This window comes from Sus scrofa, chromosome 14 (genome assembly GCF_000003025.6).
Source record: "Sus scrofa isolate TJ Tabasco breed Duroc chromosome 14, Sscrofa11.1, whole genome shotgun sequence".
Classification (NCBI taxonomy): domain Eukaryota; kingdom Metazoa; phylum Chordata; class Mammalia; order Artiodactyla; family Suidae; genus Sus; species Sus scrofa.
The window spans coordinates 113,733,949-113,761,027 of record NC_010456.5 but is presented as its reverse complement, the minus strand read 5'-3'; the positions used below and the strand labels follow the sequence as shown (position 1 = coordinate 113,761,027).

The 27,079-nt window shown below is 46.1% G+C and overlaps 1 protein-coding gene across 2 annotated transcripts in view; it reads right to left on the bottom strand.

Annotated features, from left to right (window-relative positions):
* Positions 1–23,270, bottom strand: part of WBP1L (WW domain binding protein 1 like) — a 62,807-nt gene extending 39,537 nt beyond the window's left edge. Inside the window, exon 1 of one of the 2 annotated variants that reach the window (XR_002338748.1) lies at positions 23,077–23,260. Coding sequence is in view for 1 of the 2 variants with exons in the window: in XM_001929157.7 (XP_001929192.4) it covers positions 23,077–23,166 (90 nt within the window). In the remaining variant the exon portion in view is untranslated. Of the gene's footprint in view, positions 1–23,076 lie in introns of both variants that reach the window. The other variant, XM_001929157.7, reaches the window with a different exon arrangement.

Genomic DNA, 27,079 nt, shown 5'->3' with positions numbered 1-27,079 from the left:
CTTTCCACATCTTGGCTCTCAGGAAACCTGGTGACCTGCTCGTCATCTGGCTAGCTGAGGCTAAGAGACTAGGGCTGAGAGCCCTGGGTTTCTAATTTCGCAATCAAGGAATCTTTAGAAAGAGGGTTTTGTGAGAACAGGACAGCAACTGCCAGGCTTCTAGGGCAGGAGATAATCTCCAGACCTAAAGCTTTTGACTTCCAGGAGCTTTGGGGAGAGGCTGCTAGGCAGACACAGAACACCTTATCTTTCTCAGGTTGTGCATAAACACATTTAAATGCCTGAGAGTTCCCCAAACAGACAGAAATGAATACTAACTCAAACTCCAAACCAACGTGAGTGCCACAGTAAAAGTCAAACCAAGACATTGTCATAGCACGAATGTGAGGCTGGACATCAATAAAAGGATCCTGACGTAATTATTCTGGGGAATGCCATGGGAAGAATTCCGAGCCCAGCACAAAGATTTGCAGAAGCTTGCCAAATGGAAATGTTAAGGACGGCTCAGCTGCCAGAGACCAAGAAGACAGTTTATCTGTGTCCTGGGGCTGGACAAAGGCAGACGTGTAGCAAGCCTGCTGAGGCAAGAAAACACACCTCTCCGGGTTGCAGAGCAGGGCAAGGAGCTCTACAAGTCACAGGGCTTGTTGCTTCTAAAGGTATCGCCGAAAACCTATGGATGCTCTACTGTTGCTCTTCCCAGATGGCTGGGCAAACAGGCCTAAACCACAGAATGTAATCACCTGCTAAACATCAAATTATATATATTTTTTGGTTTTTTAGGGCCTCATTTGCGGCATATGGAAGTTCCCAGGCTAGGGGTCAAATCGGAGCTGCAGCTGCCAGCCTATGCCATAGCCACAGCAACATGGGATCCGAGCCGTGTCTTCGACCTAGGCATAGCTCACGGCAGACAACACCAGGGATCCAACCCTCATCCTCATGGAACTAGTCAGATTCATTTCCACTTCACCACAATGGGAACTCCCCATGATATATTTAGAGAGGGAGGATCCTAACATATGTTGATCTCTCATATTGTACAGATGAAAAACATGAGCTTCAGTGAAGTTGGGTAACGCATTCAAGGGCACACACCTAGTGGGCAGCGGAGACAGCATGGCTCCGAAACGGCTTGAACACGCATGGAGCCAGTATTTTGACATTCTGTCACTCTCCCTTCTTTTATGACCCGATAGTCACAGTCACATCCAGCCACCCAGGATATACCATGGTGATGAGAAGGATCGACTACTGGACAAACTGGTCTTGCCCTGGAGGATTTATTTATTCAATTACCCAGTTGGGGAGAAAAGAGAACAGACACAGAAACAAAGGCAGGCGCTCTGTAATAAATGGGAGGGAGGAGTAGAGGCAGTGAGTGCAAGAGCTTGCAGAAGGGAAGCCACTGAGGGACAGAATGGCCCAAGAAAGTTTTACCATGAGATAGATAACTAAATAATGCATAAGGTTTGGGTGAGAAGAACACCCTAGGCAGGGCCAAGCATAACCAAAAGCATGGCAACTATGGCACACGAGGCATCTGAGAAAAGCAGAGATAAGGCTCAACTCAGCAGGGGGTACAGTGCAGAGGCTGCTACACATCTACTGACTACTTTTTTTTTTCCCTTTGTCTTTTGGCCTTTTCTAGGGCCGCTCCCGCAGCATATGGAGGTTCCCAGGCTAGGGGTCGAATCGGAGCTGTAGCCACCGGCCTACGCCAGAGCCACAGCAACTTGGGATCTGAGCTGCGTCTGTGACCTACACCACAGCTCACAGCAACTCCGGATCCTTAACCCACTGAGCGAGCCCAGGGATCAAACCCACAACCACGTGGTTCCTAGTTGGACTCGTTAACCACTGAGCCACAACAGGAACTCCTACTGACTACCTTTAACCAGAACACTTTTTTTTTCTGATGACTACTGCAGCACCAAGAATGTCAAAGGCAGGAATTTCTATTTTATTATCGTAGGCTTTCTCTTTGTTTAATTATATTTACTAATGAAATATGATAAATGTTGGCGTTCCTGTTGTGGTGCAGTGGAAACGAATCCAACTAGGAACCATGAGGTTGTGGGTTCGATCCCTGGCCTCGCTCAGTGGGTTAAAGATCCGGCATTGCTGCGAGCTGTGGTGTAGGTTGCTGTGGCTCTGGTGTAGGCTGGCAGCTGTAGCTCGAAGTAGACTCCTAGCCTGGGAACCTCCATATGCTGTGGGTGTGGCCCTAAAAAGACAAAAAAAGTAAAATAAAATATAATGTATCTTGAAGCTGATTTTATGGAGGGGGGAGGGGAAGAGAAGACACCATGGCAATGGTACAGTCTACGGTACATACAGCCTTACTCTTTTCTTCTTTTTAGGGCCACACCAGCAGGATATGGAAGTTCACCAGGTAGGGGTAGAATTGGAGCTGGAGCTGCCAGCCTATGCCACAGCCACAGCAACGCCAGATCCAAGCCGCATCTGCAAACTACACCATAGCTCAAGGCAGTGCTGGATGCTTAACACATCAAGTGAGGCCAGAGATCGAACCTGCATCATCATACATATGAGAGCCACAACGAGAACTCCCAGCATTAGTCTTTTAAATAGAGAGAAATAAAAGTAGCAGAAGCTAAAACCAGTTCACAGCAGGTTCTTACGGTTTTCTGCCTCTTGCTTCTCTGATAATGAGAAAATCCTTTTCTCCCCTAAGGCCCCTATCGGACCAGGACTGATATAAGTAATTGGGCAAGGCCAGTGGGAAAAAACCCACATCTTTCTGGACTCCACATTGGTATTTCCCCCCCCCCACCTTTAAGGGATAAAAACCCTTATAAGACAATAGAAAGGGGGACTCTTCTCCCCCCTCCCAGCTGTCCTGGGAGCTATTTGCTTTCCTGTAATAGAGACTTTGCTTGCTTGCTTAAAAAAAAAAGAAAGAAAAAAAATCCTTTTGTGTTGAACAATCACTCCACCAATATTTATTACCTTCATGAACGAACATTTACCGCCCTCTCTGGAGAGTCTGGGGGTCTCTGAAACGCACCACTGACAGCGGGCTCTCACTGATGGTTAATGGGCTGCTGCCGGATATGCAACTTTAGCTTTAGCAAGTACAACAGCAGCTTTGTTTGTTTTTGTACCAAAATGCTAGGTTCACTTTTCCTGCCCTAAAAACAGTTCGACCTCAACTAAACTGGAAAGGAGCCAAGAATTACAAGAAAACCAGCAAGATACAACTCAGGGCTGTCCCCAGAAACATTTCATGTCTCCTCACAAATTGGTCTCTAGACCAAAGATTAGAATAAGAAAAAAAAGAGACACACATACATACAGGTCACGTCAACTACATGATACTCACATGTGACTTGAAAAGAGAACTCCATTTAGGAAAATTAGTCTTCAAGATCGCCACTAAATCTGATTTCATCTTTCACCTTTATTTATTATTCATTTATTTATTTATTTATTTAGTCTTTTTTGCCATTTCTTGGGCTGCTCCCGCAGCATATAGAGGTTCTCAGGCTAGGGGTCGAATTGGAGCTGCGGACCTCCGGCCTACACCAGAGCCACAGCAACGCAGGATCCAAGCTGCGTCTGCAACCTACACCACAGCTCACGGCAACGCCGGATCGTTAACCCACTGAGCAGGGCCAGGGATCAAACCCGCAACCTCATGGTTCCTAGTCGGATTCGTTAACCACTGCGCCATGACAGGAACTCCATCTTTCACCTTTATTTAAGTTTGCAGCATGACAAAGAGCGACTCAGGCTCCATTTCCAGTGAAATGGTGGCCGGCCCTAACATCAAGGTCATTTCATTAAAATGTACCTCAACTCTGAGTCCCTGGAATCAGCTCTGGGTGCTCTGGGTACAAAATCATAAGAGCAATCACACACACTGTCCAGGGAGAGATCATCTTGGTTGTGCTTTTTTTTTTTTTTTTTTTTTTTTTTTTTTTTGGTCTTTTTGCTATTTCTTGGGCTGCTCCCTCGGCATATGGAGGTTTCCAGGCTTGGGGCCTAATTGGAGCTGTAGCCACCGGCCTACGCCAGAGCCACAGCAACTCGGGATCCGAGCTAAGTCTGCAACCTACACCACAGCTCAGGGCAAAGCCGGATCGTTAACCCACTGAGCAAGAACAGGGACCGAACCCTCAACCTCATGGTTCCTCATGGTTCCTAGTCGGATTCGTTAACCACTGTGCCACGACGGGAACTCCTTGGTTGTGCTTTTATAGGAAAATCCACTCACTTTTTTATGTGCTCATAAACTCAGCAAAATTATTTCTTCTCAGGCCTATCTTCTCTTTTTTTTTTTTTTGCTATTTCTTGGGCCGCTCCTGCGGCATATGGAGGTTCCCAGGCTAGGGGTCTAATCAGAGCTGTAGCCACTGACCTACGCCAAGGCCACAGCAACGCGGGATCCGAGCCGCGTCTGCAACCTACACCACAGCTCACGGCAACGCCGGATCGTTAACCCACTGAGCAAGGGCAGGGATCGAACCTGCAACCTCATGGTTCCTAGTCGGATTCGTTAACCACTGCGCCACGACGGGAACTCCCTATCTTCTCTTCCATAGTATAGGCCACTTAAGGGCAAGATGCGTAACTTTCATTTCTGTGTTCCTTGCAGTACCAGGCAATGTCTCTGCACAAAGCAGGCCCTCAAGAAAAGATGGTTACATGGATGAAGAGAACTAACAACTAAAGAGAAGATCAAAGGGAGTTCCTGTCGTGGCTCAGCGGAAATGAATCCGATTAGCATCTATGAGGATGCATGTTCAATCCCTGGCCTCGCTCAGTGGGTTAAGGATCCAGCATTGCCGTGAGCTGTGGTGTAGGTCACAGACGTGGCTCGGATCCTGCGCTGCTGTGGCTCTGGCGTGGGCCAGCAGCTACAGCTCTGATTGGACCCCTAGCCTGGGAACCTCCATATGCCAATAGGTACAGCCCTAACAAAGACAAAAATAAATAAATAAAAATAAAGAGAAGATCATAAAAATGAAGCCAGAGAATTCCCATTGTGATTCAGCGGGTTATGAACCTGACTAGTATTCATGAGGATTCAGGATCGATCCCTGGCCTCGCTCAGTGGGTTAAGAATCCGGCATTGCCTTGAGCTGTGGTGTAGGTCAAAGATGTGACTCGGATTCCGAGTTGCTGTGGCTGTGGTGTAGGCTGGCAGCTACGGCTCTGATTAGACCCCCAGCCTGGGAACCTCCATATGCCACGGGTGCAGCCCTAGAAAAAGACAAAAAACAAAACAAAACAAGGTAGAGCTCTGATGTGATCTAACCCTCCCCCAACAAGTTTTCAGTTATGGGGAAGGGGATGAAGCAGTTCCTGGTTTTGTCTCCTGTTTACCAGAAAACTTCATTAACAACACCTGGAAGTTGCCTTTTTTTTTTTTTGCTTAAAGGATTGTGAAACTTAATAAGGCCTAGTTGGAAACACAGCTCTTGGCACCAGGCCTTCCCTCATTTCCTGGACCTTATGTATATCAAATATTATCTCCTCCTTCCTTGGGCTATTTGGTAACCAAATCTACTCCAGGTATAAGTTTTCATGGTCAAAAACACCAGCAGAAAACAGTAAGATGATTTATCCCTCCCGTAAGTGGTAGGGAGTGGAGAAACTCCTGGGACACGCATGCCTACCCCCTCAGTAAAATGATGACCGAAGGTGATGAAACTAGAGAGGGAACCACACTAAATGCGGGGAACGCTGGACCTTTCGTCACATAACCCCCCCACCGGGGGCCACATCTGCCCCTGGTATTCCTAGGCAGTAGCCAGTGAGGCAACATAGGATGACAGCACTAAGGAAACCACTTCAAAAATACCTTGAAGAGTTCCTGTTGTAGCGTAGCAGAAACAAACCCAACTAGGAACCATGAGGTTTTGGGTTCGATCCCTGGCCTTGCTCAGTGCATTAAGGATCCGGCATTGCGTGAGCTGTGGTGTAGGTCACGGATGCGGCTCAGATCCAGGGTGGCTCTGGCTGTGGCTGTGGCCGGCAGATGTAGCTCCAGCTGGACCCCTAGCCTGGGAACCTCCACATGCCGTGCGAGCAGTCCTAAAAGGCAAAAACAAACAAACAAACAAAAAAACCTTGACCTGGGGTCCTAATCATGAAGAAAGCACTAGAGCAAAGGAGAAGTGGGCAGAAACACTACTAAAGCTTAGGGAGGGGAACGCTGGAAGGGCCTTTTAAAGAGTATCCCCCACCACTGCAAGAAGTCCGAGCAAGCCACGATCCCGCCCTGAAAAACAAGCAGCAGGTGCCAACATCTTCACACTTGCATTCACAGTTCCAAAGTCCTTCACTCTGCTCAAGATGCACATTCGTGGCCAGGTGTGAGCAGTATTGCAGAAAAGCTGGTGCTCACCAATGGGAGACACAAAAAGCATCATCCCTGCAGAGAATCCAAGGTTCATAAACTACTTTCACATCCTTTTTCACTGTTCCTTTATCAGCTGGTGATGGGGTCAGGCAGTTATTACTGTCCCCACTTGCCAGACAGTACACCAAATGTCTGAAAATGTGAGGTGACCTAGGCCTAGACCTAGTTTCTGACTGAAGGGATGGGAGGTCTTCCCACGGAATCCCAGTCAGTGACTGCCGAGGGGCAGATTTTTTTTAAATTAGACTGTCTCGGAGCCCCAGTACTCTAGACCTCGCCATGACACCGTCTCTTTTCATGACGCTGGGCTACTTACTTCACCTCTGAGCCTTCCTTATGTCTATCAGCATTGCCCAGAGACAGCTCCGAGGCAGCCATTTCTGCGATAAGAGACCCATGTGGTTGAAGTTTGACCTCCCTTTTGGAGATTCACGATGCATGTATGCTACAGTTAAGCCTCTGAAGAGCCCCTCAGTAAAGCAGAAGCCTGTTCAACCCTAAATCTCCAACATTTCAAACAGCACAGCCTCTCTTGCTGAACATCTGTTAATAGCATCATTATTTGCAGTGTCTTTCAGCCTCCAAATTCTACGCTGCATTGCCCCCAGCCACATTGCTCATCTGCTGTGAAAGCCACCAATACTGAACCTTGAGGGCAGGCACGGTCAGCCAGGCATGAGATGGGGACACCCAGCTTATGCCCTGGGGAGCTGAAAGAGAAGATATCCAGGCAGGGGCCTCCTCATTTTCCCAGGTTTCTCTGTACATTTGTGCAATCTCAGATAAGAACAGGATTTCTCCAAAAATTCTGCCTACACTAGAAATTGAGGGCAAAAGTCCTCAGTTAACTTGTGACTTTATATACTGAGCAGAGGTGGGGAAAGGATATGTGTGTCCAAAAAAAAAAAAAAAAAAATGACAAAGGTTTTTTTTTGGGGGGGGGGCGGTGGAGGAGTGGTGGTGCCATCCTGATTTAAACTTCACCACTAGACCTGCTCACGTAAGAAAGACAAAGCTGTGGTTGGAAGAGCATGTTTAATACTCACAGGATTGAAGGGTGTTGCTGGGGAGTCACTTTGTCTAAAGTAGAGCAACTCTTAAAGAGGGCTGATCACTTATGAAAACTGAAGAACTGTCATCATTAGCTGAATTTTCTAATAGCATTTTTCCCTGGATCCAATTTCAAGTCTCACACGCAAGATCTTCTCCTATAACATTAAGGAATTATTGTCACTTTTTTAGAGTGTGATAATGGGAGGGCAGTTATGTTCAGGAACAGAGGCCTTTTATTATCTTTTAGAGATTCAGACAGAACTATTTATGGTTGAAATGATAGGAAGTCTGCAATTTCCTTCAAAATAATTTCGCTGGGGATGAATGGAAGTGAAAGTGGATTTAGATCAAATAAGACTGACCAAGACACTAAATCGCTAAAGTTGGGAGATGGGTACATGGTGGTTCATTGTACCATTCTCTTTAACTTTATTTTGGTAATTATTTAAAATGCTCCATTAAAAAAAAAAAAAAAGGATTCTATTCTGAATAATGTCCGTTTTTTTTTATCCGAAATAATATTAACCTTTACAGAGCCCTTAAAAGAACCAGGAAACACCAAAAGCGCATGTGACAAAAGAAAAACATAAACTGGAATTTACCAAAATCAGAAACAGTTGTGCTTTGGAGTTCCCTGGTGGCCTAGTGGTTAAAGGATCTGGTGTTGTCACTGCTGTGGCTTGGGCTGCTGCTGTGGCAAGAGTTCGATCCCTAGCCAGGGAACTTCTGCATGCTGCAGGTGTGGCAAAAAAATAAATAACTTAAAACAGTTGTGCTTCAAAGAATACCATCAAGAAAGTGAAAGGAAAAAAAGAAAAAAGAAAAAGAAAACCCAACAACAAAGAATAGGAGGAAATATTTGCAAATCATTTATCTGACAAGGGCTTCATATAGGCTTCCTCACTGTAGGGCTCTTCCTCGAGGCTTATCTGTAAAGTATATGCAACGTGAATCACCACAGGAGATGGCAGACTTCTGTGACCACATGGGCCTCTTATCACAGAAATGGCTGCTTTGGAGCAGTCTCTGGGCAAGGCTGACAGAAGCAATGAAGGCTGAGAGAGATAAGGGAACGGGCCCAGGGGCATGAGAATAGATGGTGTCATGGCTGGGTCTAGAGTGCCGGAGCCTGGCAGAGTCTAGTTTAAATAAATTAAAAAAAAAAAAAAAATCTGGAGTTCCCATCATGGCACAGTGGTTAACGAACCTGACTAGGAACCATGAGGTTGCGGGTTCGATCCCTGGCCTCACTCACTGAATTAAGGATCTAGTGTTGCCATGAGCTGTGGTGTAGGTCACAGATGTGGCTCAGATCCCGAGTTGCTGTGGCTCTGGTATAGGCCGGCGGCTACAGCTCCGATTAGACCCTTAGCCTGGGAACCTCCATATGCTGTGGGTGCGGCCCAAAAATGACCAAAAAAAAAAAAAAAAAAAAAATGGAGTTCTCGTTGTGGCGCAGTGGTTAACAAATCCGACTAGGAACCATGAGGTTGCAGGTTCGTTTCCTGGCCTTGCTCAGTGGGTCGAGGATCCGGCGTTGCCGTGAGCTGTGGTGTAGGCTGCAGACCAGGCTCGGATCCCTCGTTGCTGTGGCTCTGGTGTAGGCCGGTGGCTACAGCTCCGATTCAACCCCTAGCCTGGGAACCTCCATATGCTGTGGGTGCAGCCCAAAAAAGACAAAAAAAAAAAAAATCTGCCCCTAGGCAGTCACTCACTGGGTTTCTATGAGAAGATCTCTGTCCCTTCAGTCAGATAAGGGTCTCTAAAAAGACAATAAAGGATTGAATCAACACTTCTCCAAAGAACTTATATAAATGGCCAATAAGAACATGAAAAAGATGTTCAACATGACTCATTATTAGGAAAATGCAAATCAAAACCACAATGGGCTACTACTTTACATCCACGAGGATGGCTGTAATTTAAAAAAAAAAGACAGAGCTATGCTGTAGAGGATGCGGAGACTGAAACCCTCACATACTGCTGGTGGGGCTATATGACGGTGCAGCTACTACGGAAAACAGGCTAGCGTTCCTCAAAGGTAAAACACAGAGTGGCTGTACAACTCAGCAATTCCACTTCAAGGTATATACCCAAAAGAATAAAAACCATGTATGTCCACTCAAAAACCTGTCAATTCATGTTCATAGCAGCATTATTCCTAATACCCCAAAAGTGCAAAAAGCCCAAATATCCATCAATTGAGGACTAAATAAAATGTGTTACAACCATACAAGAGAATATTAATTGGCCATAAAAATGAATAACATACTGATGGATACATGTTACTAATGGGAAGTGAAAGAAGCCAGGCACAAAGTAGCACATGGTATATGATTCCATTTATATGAAATGTCCAGAATGGGCAAATCCAAAAAGAAAGTAGATTAGTGGCTACCGGGGACTTGGGGGGGTCGGGGAGGGAGATGAGGAACGACTGCTGATATAGCATTTCTTTTTGGGATGATAAAAATGTTTTGAATTTCGATAGTGGTGACAGAGGCCCAACCTTGTGAATACACTAAAACCCACCAAATTGTACACTCTTTTAGAATCAATTTTATGGTATGTGAATTATATCTCAATAAAGCTATATTACAAAAACGAAGAAAAAAAGCCTCAGAAACCACCCTCACCTCAGAACAGGAAGTACCAAATGGAGGTTGGGGACAGGTGCCAAGAAGCCCCAGGGAGCCCCTCAGCTCCGTACAGTACACCGTGTGCTGAGAGCAGACAGAGCTGCCTGTGGCCCAGCGCTGTGGTCAGAACGAATGACAAACCACAGCTCCATAGCACACTTCCTTGCTGGTGGTAACCCCCTATTCTTTTTCTCACTCAAGAGGGTACAACGGTGTGCATCTCAGAATAACAGCATAAATCTTAACTTACCTTCTACAAGAATAAACAATTTCATACTTTATTATTTGAAAAACAATTGCTGACACAACACCTGTCATCTGATTGCCAAGACTGATGATATGAAAAGTGATGCTGGTACCAAGAAGTGAACCAAATTATATTCTTTTGGGGGGGGGTAGGGAAGCGCCTGCGGCTCATTAAAGTTTGGGGACCAGGGATCCAATCCAGGCCACAGCTAAAAACCAGATCCTAATCCACTGTGCCACAGGGGCAACTCCCAAATTATAGTCTTAAATGCCTCCACTGAAAACAGATCTTGGGTCAGCAAGAGAACAGGGAAGATTTAAAGTTCCCCAAAGCTAAAATAATTAACAACAACAGCTAACATTTGACAAGTGATTTCCTAGGTGGCATGCACTGCTCTAAGTGCTTTGTAAGTACTCAGTTAACCCTCAAAATAACCCAATAGGCTAGGTGCTGCTACCTCATTTTACAGAGGAAGATACTGAGTTAGCTAACTAGCCCAAGGTTACATGGAAGCCATCTGGCTCCAAAGCCTGCACTCACAGCAATGCTGCTTCCGAGCATCTCTTCTCTGGAATGACCACCTCGGAAGGGTGGCCATTGACGCATGAAGGGAGACGTGTGCCACACTGCAACTGGCCAGCAACTCCAGGTCACCTGCTTGACATCTTCCAGAGGACCACAAACTTCCTCCTTGAGCACATGGCAGGCATTTCTACCGTTCTCTGGCTACAGGCTTGTTGCTCTTGGGTGAATCCTGCTCCACAGTAAAGGGAGCAACTGTTTTGCAGCCAGGGAGGAAACTGGTTAGAGACCTATAGGCTTTTGAGGAAGTGAACCAAAATGTTCCCCGGGTGCCCACTTTAAGAGTCAGAAGGCACATTTTCAAGGATGAGCAGAGGGTGTAGGTGAAGAAATGATGCTCATACGTGTGTGAGGAAATGAGCCCTTGCCCGCCCTGCTGATGGACATGTGAACTGATACAACCGCTTCGCAGAGCAACTTGGCACCACTGGCCCCAAATTTCGAATGTACAGACCCTATGACCTCACACCCACCAATTCCACTTTGAGGAATCCAGCACAACTGCAGAAAGAAGTACAGCAATGTTCATGGTAGCACAGTGTGACATGGCAAAACCTTGGACACAATGTATGTTTATTTATGGAGGGGTGGTTAAATGAATCATAGTCTAAAGCAGTAACATAGAGGCCCTTTTAAAAAAATCAGAGGTATATATGTGATATGAAAAGAAGTCTACAATATATTAAGGTTTGAATAAGTGAATGTTGTTAAAGTTGTACATATAAATTATCCCATTTTATTATTATTATTATTATTTTTAGGGCCACACCTGCAGCATGTGGAAGTTCCCAGGCTAGGGGTCAAATCGGAGTTCCACCTGAGGCCTACGCCACAGCCACAGCAATGCTCGCCTGAGCTGCATCTGCAACCTACACCACAGCTTGTGGCAATGCAAGAGCCTTAACTCACTGAGCGAGGCCAGGGATTGAACCCACATCCTCATGGATACTAGTCGGGTTCTTAAGCAGCTGAGCCACAACAAGAACTCCAAAATTATCCCATTTTTTAAAAATGAAAGAAAATAAAGAACCCTACCCATACTAACAATTTTATGTATTTTATATATGTGTGTGTATATGAATTTATACATAGGAGTTATATTACTACAGCTATAAATATGCAGCATAAGCAGAAAAACCACCAAAAATACACACCAAACCACAAACCTTCACTTTTCACTCTAAGTATTCTTGTACTTCTGTATTATTTACCACTGGTATGAGCGTGTGTTATTTTTGTGTAATTAAAAACTGATGTGGGGAGTTCCTGTCGTGGTTCAGCAGAAACAAATCTGACTGGCATCCATGAGGACACAAGTTCAATCCCTGGTCTTGCACAGTGGGTTAAGGATCTGGCATTGCTGTGAGCTGTGGTGTAGGCCAGTGGCTACAGCTTCGACTGTACCCCCAGCCTGGGAACCTCCATATGCTGCTGGTGAGGCCCTAAAAAGACAAAAAAAAAAAAAAAAAAAAAAGCAAAACAAAAACCAACAAAAAACAAACAAAAAAACGTGATATGAGAAGGTACCTTAAAGCCCAAAGAAAAGCAGCAATCACATCTAAGAAAGAAAATGGAGAGACAGCCAAAGTGAACCTTTTGCCAAATCAGGCCAGTGGCACAGGTTTTCTGCCTGGCCCCACCCACCGCGAAAACAGTAAGGGGATTTGTATATTTAAAGACGAGGGACTCAAGAAAAAAGAAAGAAGTACACAGGATGAACTTCTCACACTATTCAACTCTACATTCAGGTCCCGAAGAGCTATTATGCTCCAACATACCCATGTAGAAAGCCAAATATTAACTTTCTCTCCCAAATAAACCCCAAATATGTAAATCCGATCAATACACCAACCTACTTTTTTTTCACTGTCTGTGATTGGTTTTGTTTTGTTTTCCTTTTTCTTTTTTAGGGCCGCACCTGCAGCATATGGAGGTTCTCAGTCTAGGGGTTGAATCAGCGCTGTAGCTGCTGACCTACACCACAGCCACAGCCACGCCAGATCAGAGCTGCATCTGCCACCTACACCGCAGCTCACAGCAACGCCAGATCCCCAACCCACTGAGGGAGGCCAGGGATTGAACCCATGTTCTCAAGAATACCAGTCGGATTCATTTCCACTGAGCCACGATGGGAACTCCCTGGTTGGCTTTTCCTACTGGGGTGAAATGGCCAGGTGGCATTTGAGATGAGGAAGATAATTTTAAAATGGCAAACAAAAACAACATGCACAACATTGTTACAACATAAGATCTGTGTTGCTCCACTTTTAAAAATCAAAACAGACATGTTTTTATAACTTCACTCTAAGACCCACCCTTCCAAGCCACCAACATTCTTGCACCGTCTTATATTCACTCTCATCTCTTCCAAAACAAGTTTAAATTCTTTAAAACACCTAAGATTGTGAATCAAAACTGAGCTGTGGTGCTTTGTGGGTGATGGGGGCACCACGAACAGAAGATACACAGCTCATCTACTTTCCCACAGAAGAAACTATGGAAAGATGAAAACCAAAAGTAAATAAATCCAGCTATGGGAACGTAGCTGAGTAAGCAAGAGAATCTCCCAAACCCCATCCAGGCAAGGCTTACAAGTCTGAGAGGATGACCTACTTTAATTCCCACACTAGGAAAGCCCAGAATTGTATCAACAAGCTGCAGAATTCAATAGGATGAGGTTTGTTTCCCTTTTCCTTACCTCCCAGGTTGCAATGTTCTGGATTTATTGGTAGGTCTTTGTTTGTGGTTTCCAAATTACATGCGGGTTTTTGGCCAGACTTTGCTCCACCTAGTGGAACTGCAAAGGATGGGACAAAAGGGCGGTGCCTACAGCCAGACCTTGGCCTGAGTAGAGAGGTCACCAAGACCCACTATCACTGCTCCCTGTCACTCAGAGGCCACTCTGTCTGTGCAGTTACAGTGGGATCGGTGGCCGGGGGCACTGCCCACAATTGGGGTTGCAGGGCAAGGAATGAACCCACATTATTGCACCATCTGGTCCTGATGGTCCCTCAAATGTGAGTCCAACAACTTAAGGCAAGAAGAAAGAGGCCCTCAGGAATATAGATGAACAGGCATTCAAAAGGTAGTTGGATTTTTTTTTTTTTTTTTTGTCTTTTTAGGGTCACACATTTGGCTTATGGAGGTTCCCAGGCTAGGGGTCAAAATGGAGCTGTAGCCACTGGCCTCAGGCACCACAACCACAGCAACTCAAGATCTGAACTGCTTCTGTGACCTACACCTCAGCCCACAGGAATGCCAGATCCTTAACCCACTAAGCAAGGCCCGGGATCGAACGTGCATCCTCATGGATGCTAGTCAGATTCGTTTCTGCTGAACCACGACGGGAACTCCAGGCAGTTGGAATTTTGAATCCAAAGCCATCTAAGATACCCAGAGCCTCCAGAGTTGCCAGCTTGTGCTCAACACCCCCAGCTGAGCTGCATCCTGGGGCCTGGAAGAGAGGGCTCTCCTCCAGATCTAGCCCGCAGCTGTCCAGGACCATCAGCCTCTCTGTGGTGACCCTGAGAGCACCGAAGGGTTTCTGCAGGATGAGCCTGTGTGCGAGCAAACGAACATTCGTGAGGCCAAAAACGAGAGGAGAGCCAAGCCTTGGACTGGGGAAAGGAAAAAGTTCTAAGAACATGAGTCAATTCAGATTGGTTATGGGACCAAGGAGGACACTGAGAAAAGAAAGGAACTGGCCATGAGGCTGTAACGGGGCCGAAAACAAACATGTTCTTAAAGTGAAACCACAAGGGCAGACCAAAGCCAGAGGGAAGAAAGTTCAAGACTGGCTGACCTAGGGAGGCTCACCTGCTTACTGAACCCCAGACTTAAAAAAAAAAAAAAAAAAAAAATGTGCTTCTGTCAAAATAGTTGATGTTGGCTGACAAAGCAGAACTGACTGGTAACATACGTCAACAAACCTCAGAGTGACCAAGATGCAGGACATTAAAGCTTTAAACTGTTCCACCTGAAATGTGCTCTCCGCAGTTGTTTGCACACACATCTCTTCACAAGAAGGCTGACCTCAAACCCCGAGATACCGAGCGGGAGCTGGCAAGCGGATGGCAGGTACCACCCAAGGGTTGCTCCACCTTGGCACCACCGATATTTGGGGCCAGACAATTCTTTGTTGTGGGGGGACGACCCTGAGCAACGCAGAACGTCTGGCAGCATCGCTGGCCTTCACATGATAGACTCCAGCAGCACTCCTGAGTTCTAACAATCAAAAATACTTCCAGCCACTGACAGATGTCCTCAGGAAGGGGCAAAATTGTCCTCCATTGAGAAGCACTACACAGGTTCACCATGAAAAGTCACCTACGTGGGTAAAAGATCACACGGACAAATCTAAACTCGGCTGTAGAACAGAATCAAGGAAGTTTCTTTCCAATCCCCAAATCTCAGTTTCTGAACCTCGTTTGAGAGTTGACACTAACTGACCAACCACAATGCACTCTGAGGGCCGCCAATAATAACAGCAGTGATAGGAGTTCCCATCGTGGCACAGAGGTTAACGAATCTGACTAGGAACCATGAGGTTGCGGGTTCGGTCCCTGGCCCCGCTCAGTGGGTTAACGATCCGGTGTTGCCGTGAGCTGTGGTGTAGGTCGCAGACTCGGCTCGGATCCTGCGTTTGCTGTGGCTCTGGCATAGGCCGGCGGCTACAGCTCCGATTCGACCCCTAGCCTGGGAACCTCCATATGCCGCGGGAGCGGCCCAAGAAATAGCAAAAAGACAAAAAAAATAATAATAATAATAGTAGTGATAAGTATTATTATATTTAGTAACCGTTAAGTACATTCCAAAAGCTTTACACATATTATGTCTTTTTACCACACAACGAACCTGTAAGGGACATGGATTATTATGCCCATTTTATAGATGAGGAAACAGAGGCACAAAGAGGTTAGATAACTTGTTCAGGGGCAGTAATGGAAGATTCTGACCCCCAGAGGCCATGCCCTCACCACATCAGACTACATGTGGAAAGCTCCACACTGGAGAGCTGTTAGATCTGCACTGTCTAATATGCAGTCAGTAGCTACATGCAGCTACTTTATTTATCTTTTTAGGGCTGCACCCATGGCGTACGCAAATTCCCAGGCCAGGGGATTGACCAGGAGCTGTAGCCACTGGCCTATGCCACAGCCACAGCCACAGCCACTCCAGATCCGAGTCACATCTGCAACCTACACCACAGTTCATGGCAACGCCGGATCCTTAACCCACTGAGCAAGGTCAGGGATTGAATCTGAGTCCTCATGGATACTGGTTGGGTTCGTTACCGCAGAGCCACGATGGGACCACTTACTTACTTATTTTTTAATTTTTTATTATAGTTGATTTACAATGTTCTGTCAATTTCTGCTTACAGTAAAGGCTACTTAAATTAATTAAAATTAAATATCATACCACTTTGGAAAACAGCCAGGCAGTTCCACAAAAGGTTACACAGAAAGCTATCATATGTCCCAGCAATTCCACTGTTAGGTACATACCCAAGAGAAATAAAAACATGTACATGCATGTGCACAGCAGCATTATTCATAACAGCCCACAAGGGGAAACAGCCCAAACATCCATCAACTGTTGAATGGATATAAAGAAAATGTGGTACATTCATCAATCAGCCAAAAAAAAAGAAATACTGATACATGCAATGATATACCTATACATCAACGTGGAAGAACTCTGAAAACATTCCAAGTGAAATAAGGACCACATGGTGTCTGATTTCATTTATACAGAATGTCCAGAATGGGCAAATCCATAGAGACAGAAAGGCAATTAGTGGCTGCCAGGGGCAGCCAATAAATGTCTGCTCTTGGTTGTTTTTTTTTTTTTTTTGTCTTTTTGCTATTTCTTGGGCCACTCCCCCGGCATATGGAGGTTCCCAGGCTAGGGGTCCAACTGCAGCTGTAGCCACCGGCCTACGCCAGAGCCACAGCAACGCAGGATCCGAGCTGCGTCTGCAACCTACACCACAGCTCATGGCAACGCCGGATCGTTAACCCACTGAGCAAGGGCAGGGACTGAACCCGCAACCTCATGGTTCCTAGTCGGATTCGTTAACCACTGCACCAATCAGCCAAAAAAAAAGAAATACTGATACATGCAATGATATACCTATATATCAACGTGGAAGAACTTTGAGGGGGTGTTTAAAAGGGAAGAGCCCCTAATGGCTATGGGGTTTCTTTTGGAAGTGATGAAAATGTTCTAATATTGGCTAGTGGTGATAGTCACACAACTCTATGACTTACTTAAAAAAACATTTTCTGTACACTTTATAAGGAGGTTTTTTTTTTTTTTTTTTTTTTTTTTTTTAGGGCTACACCCACGGCATACGGAGGTTCCCAGGCTAGGGGTCAAATCAGAGCTACAGCTGCCAGACTACACCACAGCCACAGCAGCACAGGATCCGAGTCACGTCTGCGACCTACACTACAGCTCACAGCAATGCCAGATCCTTAACCCACTGAGCGAGGCCAGGGATCGAACCCCCATCCTCATGGTTCCTAGTCAGGTTCGTTAACCACTGAGCCACGAAGGGAACTCCAAGGATGAATCTTTCGGCATGTGAATTAAAGTTCAATAAAGTTGATCCAAAAAATTAAACGACATTAAAAATTCAGTTCCTCAGTTATGGTAGTCAGATTTCAAGCCCTCAACAGCCACAGGTGGCTATGTGGCTACAAAGCAGAAATACAGATCTCTCACCACAGAAAGTTCTACCGAACAGCACTGCTTCCACCAATGGATAAAGGGTCTCCTAACCATCTAACTACAGTCCACCCTTCAAGTCTCAACCAACCTGCCCAGGCTTCTACACACCCACAGGTGAAGCTACGTGTCACTTGCAAACGCTCCATTTTCACTATTTTGTACTGGAATAAATGTTCCCCCTTCCTGGTCCCTAGATATCCTACTCATCTTTATCAACCTTGAAAGCCCTGTCCAAATGCCTCTGAAGCTTTCGTTAAATCCCCGCCTTCCCCCAGCTTTAGCAACCATCCCCACTGTCCTGTCACCACGCTGATCCCTCCTCATTACAAATCATTGTTGTGTTATTTGTCTTTCCCACAAGATTATTAGCTCCTTGAGGACAGGGATTCTGTTACACATTTGAGGGTTCCCAGCACCTAGTGAGACCAGCCTGCTGCCAAGAAGGAACATTCCAGTAAATAAATGTTTGCTGGATTCTACTGAAAGGATTGACAGCAACTCAAGGTGTTGATTTTAGGTAACAGCTCACTTTGGTGTATAAAACAGACTAAGACAATGAGGGAAAGAGGATAAGAATCTGGAAGTCTCATATCCCACTATTCTCCAAGAAGGAATGAGGGTGGTTGCACTGAAATGCTGGACTTAGGAAAGGAGAGAGGAGCAGGGTTTATGGACTGAAACCTGGGACCATGGAGGTGAGTAAAGGTTGGGGGAAGCGGTTTACTATTGGAGGGTGTGGTGGGGAAAAAAATATTAGGAGCTAGGGCCCCCATCCAAATCGAAGTGTTAAGGATCTCCCATTGTGGCTCAGCAGTTAATGAACCTGACTAGCATCCATGAGGACGTGGGTTCAATCCCTGGCCTCACTCAGTGGGCTGGGATCTGGTGTTGCCATAAGCTGTGGTGTAGGTCGCAGACGTGGCTCAGATCCTGCGTTGCTGTGTCTCTGGCGTAGGCCAGCGGCTGTAGCTTTGATTGGACCCCTAGCCTGGGAACCTCCATATGCCTTGGGTGTGGCCCTAAAAAAAAAAAAGACACATCAAAGTTTTAAGCATGGCAGAGGAAAGGTAAGGACTGCATCTCTACAGGTTTGTACCCAGCTCAGGGGCTGTATCACTTTATGGAAAAAGACATTTCTACTAAAACTTTAAACACTATAGTCAGATTTTTCGTGTTGAATCTAATCAACAAGAAAAAGAAACTCGATATCTCTCCATCATCATATTTATTTATTTATTTAATTCTTTTGGCTTTTAAGGGCCACATCCACAGCATATGGAAGTTCCAGGCTAGGGATTGAATCAGAGCTGCAGCTGCCAGCCAAGATCACAGCCACAGCAACGAGGGATCTGAGCTGTGTGTGACCTGCACCACAGCTCACAGCAATACTGGATCCTTAACCCACTAAGCGAGACCAGGGATTGAACCCTCGTCCTCATGGATACTAGTCAGATTTGTTACTGCTGAGCCATGATGGGAACCCCTCCATCACAATTTAACTGGAAGAGGAGTACCCACAGCAGTGCAGCAGAAACGAATCCGACTAGTAACCATAAGGTTGTGGGTTTGATCCCTGGCCCCACCTAGTGGGTTAAGGATCTGAGGCTCGGATCCTGCACTGCCGTGGCTGTGCTGTAGGCCAGCAGCTGTAGCTCCGATTAGACCCCTAGCCTGGGAACCTCCATATGCCTTGGGTGTAGCCCTAAAAAGAAAAAACAAACAAACAAACAAACAAAAAATTTAACTGGAAGAGCCAAATGCCAAGGCTTTACTATCTGGAGACTCTATAGCTTTTTTATTCTTTATGGATTCAAGGAATCACATCTGAGTTGCAATGACCTATAGGAGAATAGAGGTCTAAGTTCTTATCACAGAAGGGAGTCAAACTGATAAACTTATCTGGGCCAGGATGGCAGGAAATGGCTGTTCCAGTGCAGAGCTGGAACCAGGGAAAGGAAGCTGCCTAATACCATATATTTGATACTAAATGCATGTGTAAAAAAAAAAAAAGACTGTATTATGAAAAAGAATATATGTGTATAACTGAATCACTTTGCTATACATCAGAAACTAACACAATACTGTAAAATAACTACACTTGAATTAAAAAAGGGGGGGGCATTCCTGCTGTGGTACAGTGGGTTAAGAATCTGACTGCAGTAACTTGGGTCACTGGGGAGGTACAGGTTCATTCCCGGTCTGGGAACTTCCATACGCCACAGGTTCACTAAAATAATAAAATTAAATTAAAAAGAAAGATTGTATTTGATAGAGTCTTTTTTTTTTTTTTTTTTTTTTTTTGCTTTTTCGGGTTGTACACATGGCATATGTAAGTTCCCAGGCTAGGGGTCTAATCGGAGATACCGTTGCCAGCCTACAGCACAGCCACAGCAATGCAGGATCTGAGCCACATCTTCAACCTATACCACAGCTCACAGCAACTCCAGATCCTTAACCCACTGAGTGAGGCCAGGGATCGAACCCGAAACCTCATGGTTACTGATTAGATTCATTTCCTCTGCGCCACAACAGGAACTCCAGAGCCATTTTGAGGATAAAAATGCAAGGCAGTACCCATACCATTTTCAGTACAGAATGAGTACAGAGAGTTCTCCTCAATTGTGAGCTAGCTGGAAGCTACTTGTTGAAATAAGGACGCTGAGTACCTGAAGTACATCCTATGCCAAAATGGTCTGTGAGATTGTTTTTTTTTTTCCTTCACAGATTTCTATACGCCAAAACAAAACAAAAACTAACTTGACTAAACTGTGGTGGATTCAGAGTTAATAATTTTTTTTTTTTTTTGGTCTTTTTGCTATTTCTTGGGCCACTCCCCCGGCATATGGAGGTTCCCAGGCTAGGGGTCCAATCGGAGCTGTAGCCACCGGCCTACGCCAGAGCCACAGCAACGCGGGATCCGAGCCGCGTCTGCAACCTACACCACAGCTCACGGCAACGCCAGATCGTTAACCCACTGAGCAAGGGCAGGGACCGAACCCGCAACCTCATGGTTCCTAGTCGGATTCGTTAACCACTGCGCCATGACGGGAACTCCCAGAGTTAATAATTATAGAGTAAACTGAATTCAAAAGGTTAAAATTCAAAACACAATTCTCACTACAGATATGGAGAACTTGGCAAGAGAAAGAGAGGCTGTGAGATGGGGGGAAGGAGGGTTTGGGGGAAGAGGGTCAGGAGGCAAGAGACTACTCATTTCAAAAACTTTCCCTTCTCTGCAAGAACTTTAACCACATAATAGCTGCTGGTCAATGCTAGCATCCATCCAAATGGAACAAAGTACAAAAGCCACCCTGTCCCAAAAATAAGTAGTGGGAGTGCCAGAGAAATGATAAGAAAATGGCCTGTGATCCACAAACTGCAATTAGGGCATGACACTGAAGATCCCCTCCCACCCCTTCCCTCCACCTCCCAGGCTTCCTTCCATGAGCAAGGAAGGAATCTCCCCCTTCCATCCTTCCTCCTCTCCTGCTAAAGAAATGGACCTGGTTCCCACCAGTGCCTTGGAAGCCAACCACCCCTCTCTCCTGGGGTGATGGAGACCACAGACCCAGGGCTCCCACCTCCAAAGGCTGCACGGTTCCTAAATCGACCCTCTACCATTTAATTGCTGGTCACTGGGAACAGCCTTTAGCGACAGCGACAGAAATAGGCAGGGGCAAAGGAAAAGCAACAGTTCTCTATTTTGTTCTTTCAACATCTATACTTCTTAGCTTTACCAGTCCTAAAGATTGTAACTTTTCTAGAAGATAAAGCAAATTTATTTCTCCTGTCAGTTGATGATTTTAACTGGGAAAACAACCCCAACAAAGCCTAAAACAGGAGAGTCCCAGCTGTAGAAAAAAGCAATGTATTGGGTCAGAAAATGAGCTATATTCCTTTTGTGCGTTCTTTCTAATACACGTAAATGTATTCTTTGAGAGAAGCAGAGGATACTTCTATAGATAAAGGAATAAATAAATTGTGGTGTAGCCACACAATGGAGTATTATTCAGCCACAAAAACAGATAAACCTTGAACATTATGGTAAGAGAAAGAAGCCAGACACAAAAGGTCACATACTGTAGGATTCCATTTATATGAAATATCCTGAACAGATAAATCCACAGAGACAGCAGACTGGTGGTTGCCAGGGTATGGGGGAAGGAGGAATGGGGAGGAACTGTTTAATGGTACAGGCTTTTCTTTTGGAGTGATGAAAATGTTTTGGAACTAGATAGAGGCGGTGGTTGCACAACACTGTGAGTGTACTAAATGCCACTGAAGTATTCACTTTAAAATGGTTAAGTGGTTTTAAATGGTTTATGTTATATACACTTCAGGTCATTTAAAAAATTAATTTGTTACATAGAGGATGAGCAAGACAAGATGCATATGTGAAAAGACTGCCCATAAACTCCTAGGGAAAAGATAAGTGTGTGTATTTTTGCTGGTACTCTGCGTCTACTTGATCACAACACAAAGTTCATGCTAAGCTGTAGAGACTCTGCCATTTTGCTCTGTGTGTGTGCCTTTCTGAAAAGACAGGGACGGGAACAGAAAGTGAAGAAAATAGAATGGTAAAGCCTTGCCAAATGCAAGGGAAGGAGGGGTGATTCCCCCTGCTGCACCCCACCCAACTTGGCACCAGGAGCAACGCTCCCATTAAGGTTTCGAAATGCCAGCAGCAGCTGAAATCAGCACAAGCTTCTCTGCCTGGATAAGAGGCAAGCCACCTAGCAAGAAAAGCTGGGGTGCTCCATTTGTTGCCCTTACTGGCATCAGCACCACCCTTTGCTCAAAACGCCGAGCTGGCCCAGACCGACATCGGTGACTGGCTCCCCCAGACCAGCCAGCCCGCCCAACAGTGAGAGCTTGTTACCGCTCGTGTGCCATGCTCCTGAGGAGCCCCAGTCTACTTCATCTCACCTGCCTTCCAAGATCCCTGCCTCCAACACCATTAAAAATGGGGCCTAGAGGCTCCTAGACCTTTCCCAGGTGCAGCTTGAAATAAATATCCTCTCAGCCCCTCCCTCCCTCTCAGGCCCACTCAATAACCCACGGACCCCTATCCGCACAGACGTAAACGCGGCATCGCTGCCTTGGAGACACTGTGAGACAAGAATGCGCGCCCCTCATGCCCCTGCTTGGCACCACTATCCGGCCACAGCCATCCCATCCCACCTTACCTAACTGCCGTCTCAAAGACCCCTCACTCACTTGGTACCATGCCTCTGCCACTTCCCTGACACCAAAGCCGTCACAGGTGTCCCTCAGTTAAACACCGACGCCCCCTTACATCCTGTCCACTCCAGACATGGGTGCCCCTCTTGGGACCCGTCGACTCTTGACAACATCCCTTCAGCCCCCTCCAGCCAGGCCTCGACGACCCCCAGACCTCCAGCCTGGCCCAGACGCTCCCTCCCCCTTACCTGCGGGGGTTCGGCCCTGGCTGACAGGGGGCTGGGCAGCGCCTGGAGGAGCAGGAGCGCCATGCCACCCAGGAGCCTTCTCCTCTCCATCCCCCTCCTGCTCCTGCTCCTCCGCCACGGCGCCGCCGCCTCCCTCCTCCTCCTCCCTCTCCTCCTCTTCCCTCTTCTTCCTTCTTCCCTTCTTTTCCTGTTTCACTCTCCCCACCCGCTTCCGGCTCTGCTCCACCCCGCCCAGCCGAAACACCTCCCAGACGCTGGGATGGTTCTCCAGTTCCAGCGCTTCATTGGTTTTATCCCTTTTTCCATTGGTTAAAACAGCCGTCGATCAAATACAAGTCCCGCCCCCTCATGATGTCGGAAGACCGGAGAGAGCTGGCCAATGAAAAGTAGGAGGAAGCCGGGCCATCTTGAGTGCTGCGAGGAGGCGTAAACGCGTGCTGCTCCGCAGAGAGTGGCGGAAGTAGCTGGAATCACGGGGCTGGGCAATCCAAAACATGTATAGAAGTCCATTTTGGTGCCGCCATCTTGAGTGTGGCGGAAGATTTCCCCAGTTCAGCAAAGAAAGGGAAGGGGTATAGCAATTCTAAGGGGTGTTGGAAAATAAGTTCATTTTAGAAGGTAACCGAGCGCTCTGAAAGACAACTGCAGTCTAAAGAGCTTTTGATGTCTTTTGTCTTTAAGCATAGCCCCAGTACCAGGTCCCGCTCGTGATCTCAAACAGTGGTTTCAGTCAATTTGAATTCCCTATAAGGCAGTACCTTTATTTGAGACAGTGCTTTGTCACCACAAATGAGAGAGACGAAATTCTATTGATTCTACCTTAAAAATAGGTCTGAAATCCATCCCCATTGCTTCAATCCATGTTCTCATTTTCTGGCTAAATACAAATGGTCTCTTCTGTCCCAGTTCCAATTCTTTCTTGAATCCCTTTCACCAACCAAAGCTGGGGTGCTCTACCACCTAAAACCAAGAATTCTCATCTCAGGGCTTCCCCTCTCGAAATACTTCAACCACCTGGACTGGACTTATAGTCCCAACTTTTAACATGCTTCTTTGTGTGTCCTGGTCCCAGCATACCTCTTTATCTCACCCACTGCCGCTTCACTTCCCACATCCTGCTCACACGTAACAGTTTAGAGCTCCCCAGAGTACTGAGCTATGCAGTGCCCTTAACTTCATTTACACTTTACACAGTTTCCTGTTTACAAACTCCTCATTCCCACCCCCTCCTCTCTTCTGAATTCACATAACACTTAGCACACAGTGTATCTATCTGTAGTTTCTGCCTGCTTGACCCCTCCCACTAGACGTGTAGCTTTTTGTATGGCACACCAGATCTTACACATTTTTTTTTAAAGAAACTCCTACAGCACCTTGTACAGGGCCCAGTCACGAGCTCAATCAATGTTGGGAGAATAAACGAACAAAAGAAGACCCAAAGCAGAGAAGCCAGCTGCCCTGTAGCTGCCAATTTCCTCTCAAAAAACCTGCCAAAGCATTTCAGAGCCTGGCCCATTCTAGCCCATAGCTGAGCCCAGAGGGAGTTGGTTCTTGGTTTAAATGATGGCAAAGTGGGAAACAGGTAAGAGTGAAGAAATCAGTTCTGTCTCTATCTTGATCCTGCTTTTCCAAGTGCTGCAAGTTGTTTTTTTGGGTTTTTTTTTGTTGTTGTTGTTGTTGTTTTTTGTTTTTTTGTTTTTTGTCTTTTTGCCTTTTCTAGGGCCGATCCTTGTGGGCCATATGGAGGTTCCCAGGCTAGGGGTCGAATCGGAGCTGTAGCCTCTGGCCTACACCAGAGCCAGAGCAATGCGGTATCCGAGCCAAGTCTGCAACCTATACCACAGCTCATGGCAATGCTGGATCCTTAACCCACTGAGCAAGGCCAGGGATCGAACCTGCAACCTCATGGTTCCTAGTTGGGATTCGTTAACCACTGCGACACGATGGGAACTCCGCTGCTTTCCCAAGTGCTGCACGTATTTTTGACAAACTTAAATTTCTTAGAAATTCATCCATTCCACTATCAAGCTCCTGGAGAGAGGAAAAGATTAAGTACTAGGCAAGGGCCACATTATTTTCATAGCACAAGTTCTTAGTCCTAGCCTCAAGGAGTTATAAGCCCTCTGTATAAAGGCCACTTATCATCATCATTAGGAAACCCCAATGGTTTAAATCTGGCAAACACAGAGCATTTTGTCCTAACTCCCTTTTCTCCCTTAACCTGAAAGCTCTGACAGACAAACATGACAACCTGCCCCATCTGGATCAGCACTTCTCACAGGCATTTTAGTCACCGTAACCATCTCTTTCCACATCCTGAAGGAGCCAACTCAAAGACAGCAGAGAGGCCTTGCAAAACAGAGCTGAGATGCAGTTTGAGTGAACTCATTTTCATCTGCCTCTGAACTGCAGCCACTACCTACTCCAGACTTTTCCGAGAGTAACAGTCTATGAAGAGAGAAGGAATGCCAGGAGGCTTAAGGAATTGGGAAAGAAAGGTTGGGGATTCTTGAAAGAACTTCAGTTCAGAATTGCTTCCAAGCTCTGCCTAGCTCTGGTAATGTTTTCCTTATTTGCCTGTGGAAGTGAGAAAAGCTGAAGGCAGATTTCCTGTCCTAAGGAAGCTAGCTCCAAGACACAGACTTTTCTGCTCAGACATCAGCTAAAATTAAACTGTACATGTTACAGCATGGATGAACTTTGAAAATATTATGCTCAGGGAAAGAAGTCAGACACAGAAGGCCACATTGTGTGATTCCATCTATCTGGAATGTCGAGAATAGGCAAATCCACAGACAGAAGATAGATGAGGGGTTAGCAGGGAGCTGGGGGATGAGGGTAATGATGAGTGACCACTAATGAGTACAGTTTCTTCGGGGGGTAATGAAAATATTCTGGAACTAGACAGTAATGACAGTTGGTGAGTATGCCCCAAACCACTGAATTGTACACTTTAAATGGTACCACTTTATAGTATGAGAATTATATTGTAATATTTTTTAAGGGGGGGGGGACCAAACTGCAGTCAGTACCTTGACCTCAGAGAGGAGGCTCCTGCTCTTTAGAGCAGTGGTCCTTCAAACACGGTCCCCAGACCAACAGGATCAGCATCACTGAGAAATTACCAGAAATGCAAATACGCAGGCTCCATCCCAGACCACACAATTAGATGGGGCCCTATAATCTATGCTTTGAGAAGCCCTCCGGGTGAACATCATGTATGTTCTCAAGAACCATTACTTTTCGTGTAAAGGACCAGTTAGTAAATATTTTAAGCTCTGCATGCCACATACACAGGGTCTCACATAGTCCTCTTTTTCTTTTTCATGACCTTTTAAAAATGTAAAAACCATTCAGTTCCCAGGCACACCAAAACAGATAATAGGAGTTCCCACTGTGGTTCAGCAGAAATGAACCTGACTAGTGTCCATGATGTGGGTTCAATCCCTGGCCCGGCTTAGTGGGTTGAGGATCCAGTGCTGCCATGAGCTATGGTGTAAGCCAGAACTGGCGTTGCTGTGCCTGTGGCGTAGGCCAGCAGCTGTAGCTCCGATACTTAGACCCCCAGCCTGGAAACTTCCATGTGCCGCACCTTCGGCCCTACAATAAATAAATAAATAAATTTAAAAAACAGGTAACAGGGAGTTCCTGTCGTGGTGCAGTGGTTAACGAATCCGACTAGGAACCATCAGGTTGCGGGTTCGATCCCTGCCCTTGCTCAGTGGGTTAAGGATCTGGTGTTGCCGTGAGCTGTGGTGTAGGTTGCAGACGCAGCTCGGATCCCACATTGCTGTGGCTCTGGCGGAGGCTGGCGGCTACAGCTCCAATTCGACCCCTAGCCTGGGAACCTCCATTTGCCGTGGGAGAGGCCCAAGAAATGGCAAAAGACAAAAAAAAAAAAAAAAAAAAAAGCAGATTAACAGGCAGATTTGGACCCTCGAGCCATAGTTTGCCAACTCCCGCCCCTGTGAGATGGGAATCTCTGGAGCCTCAAGCAAAAGAC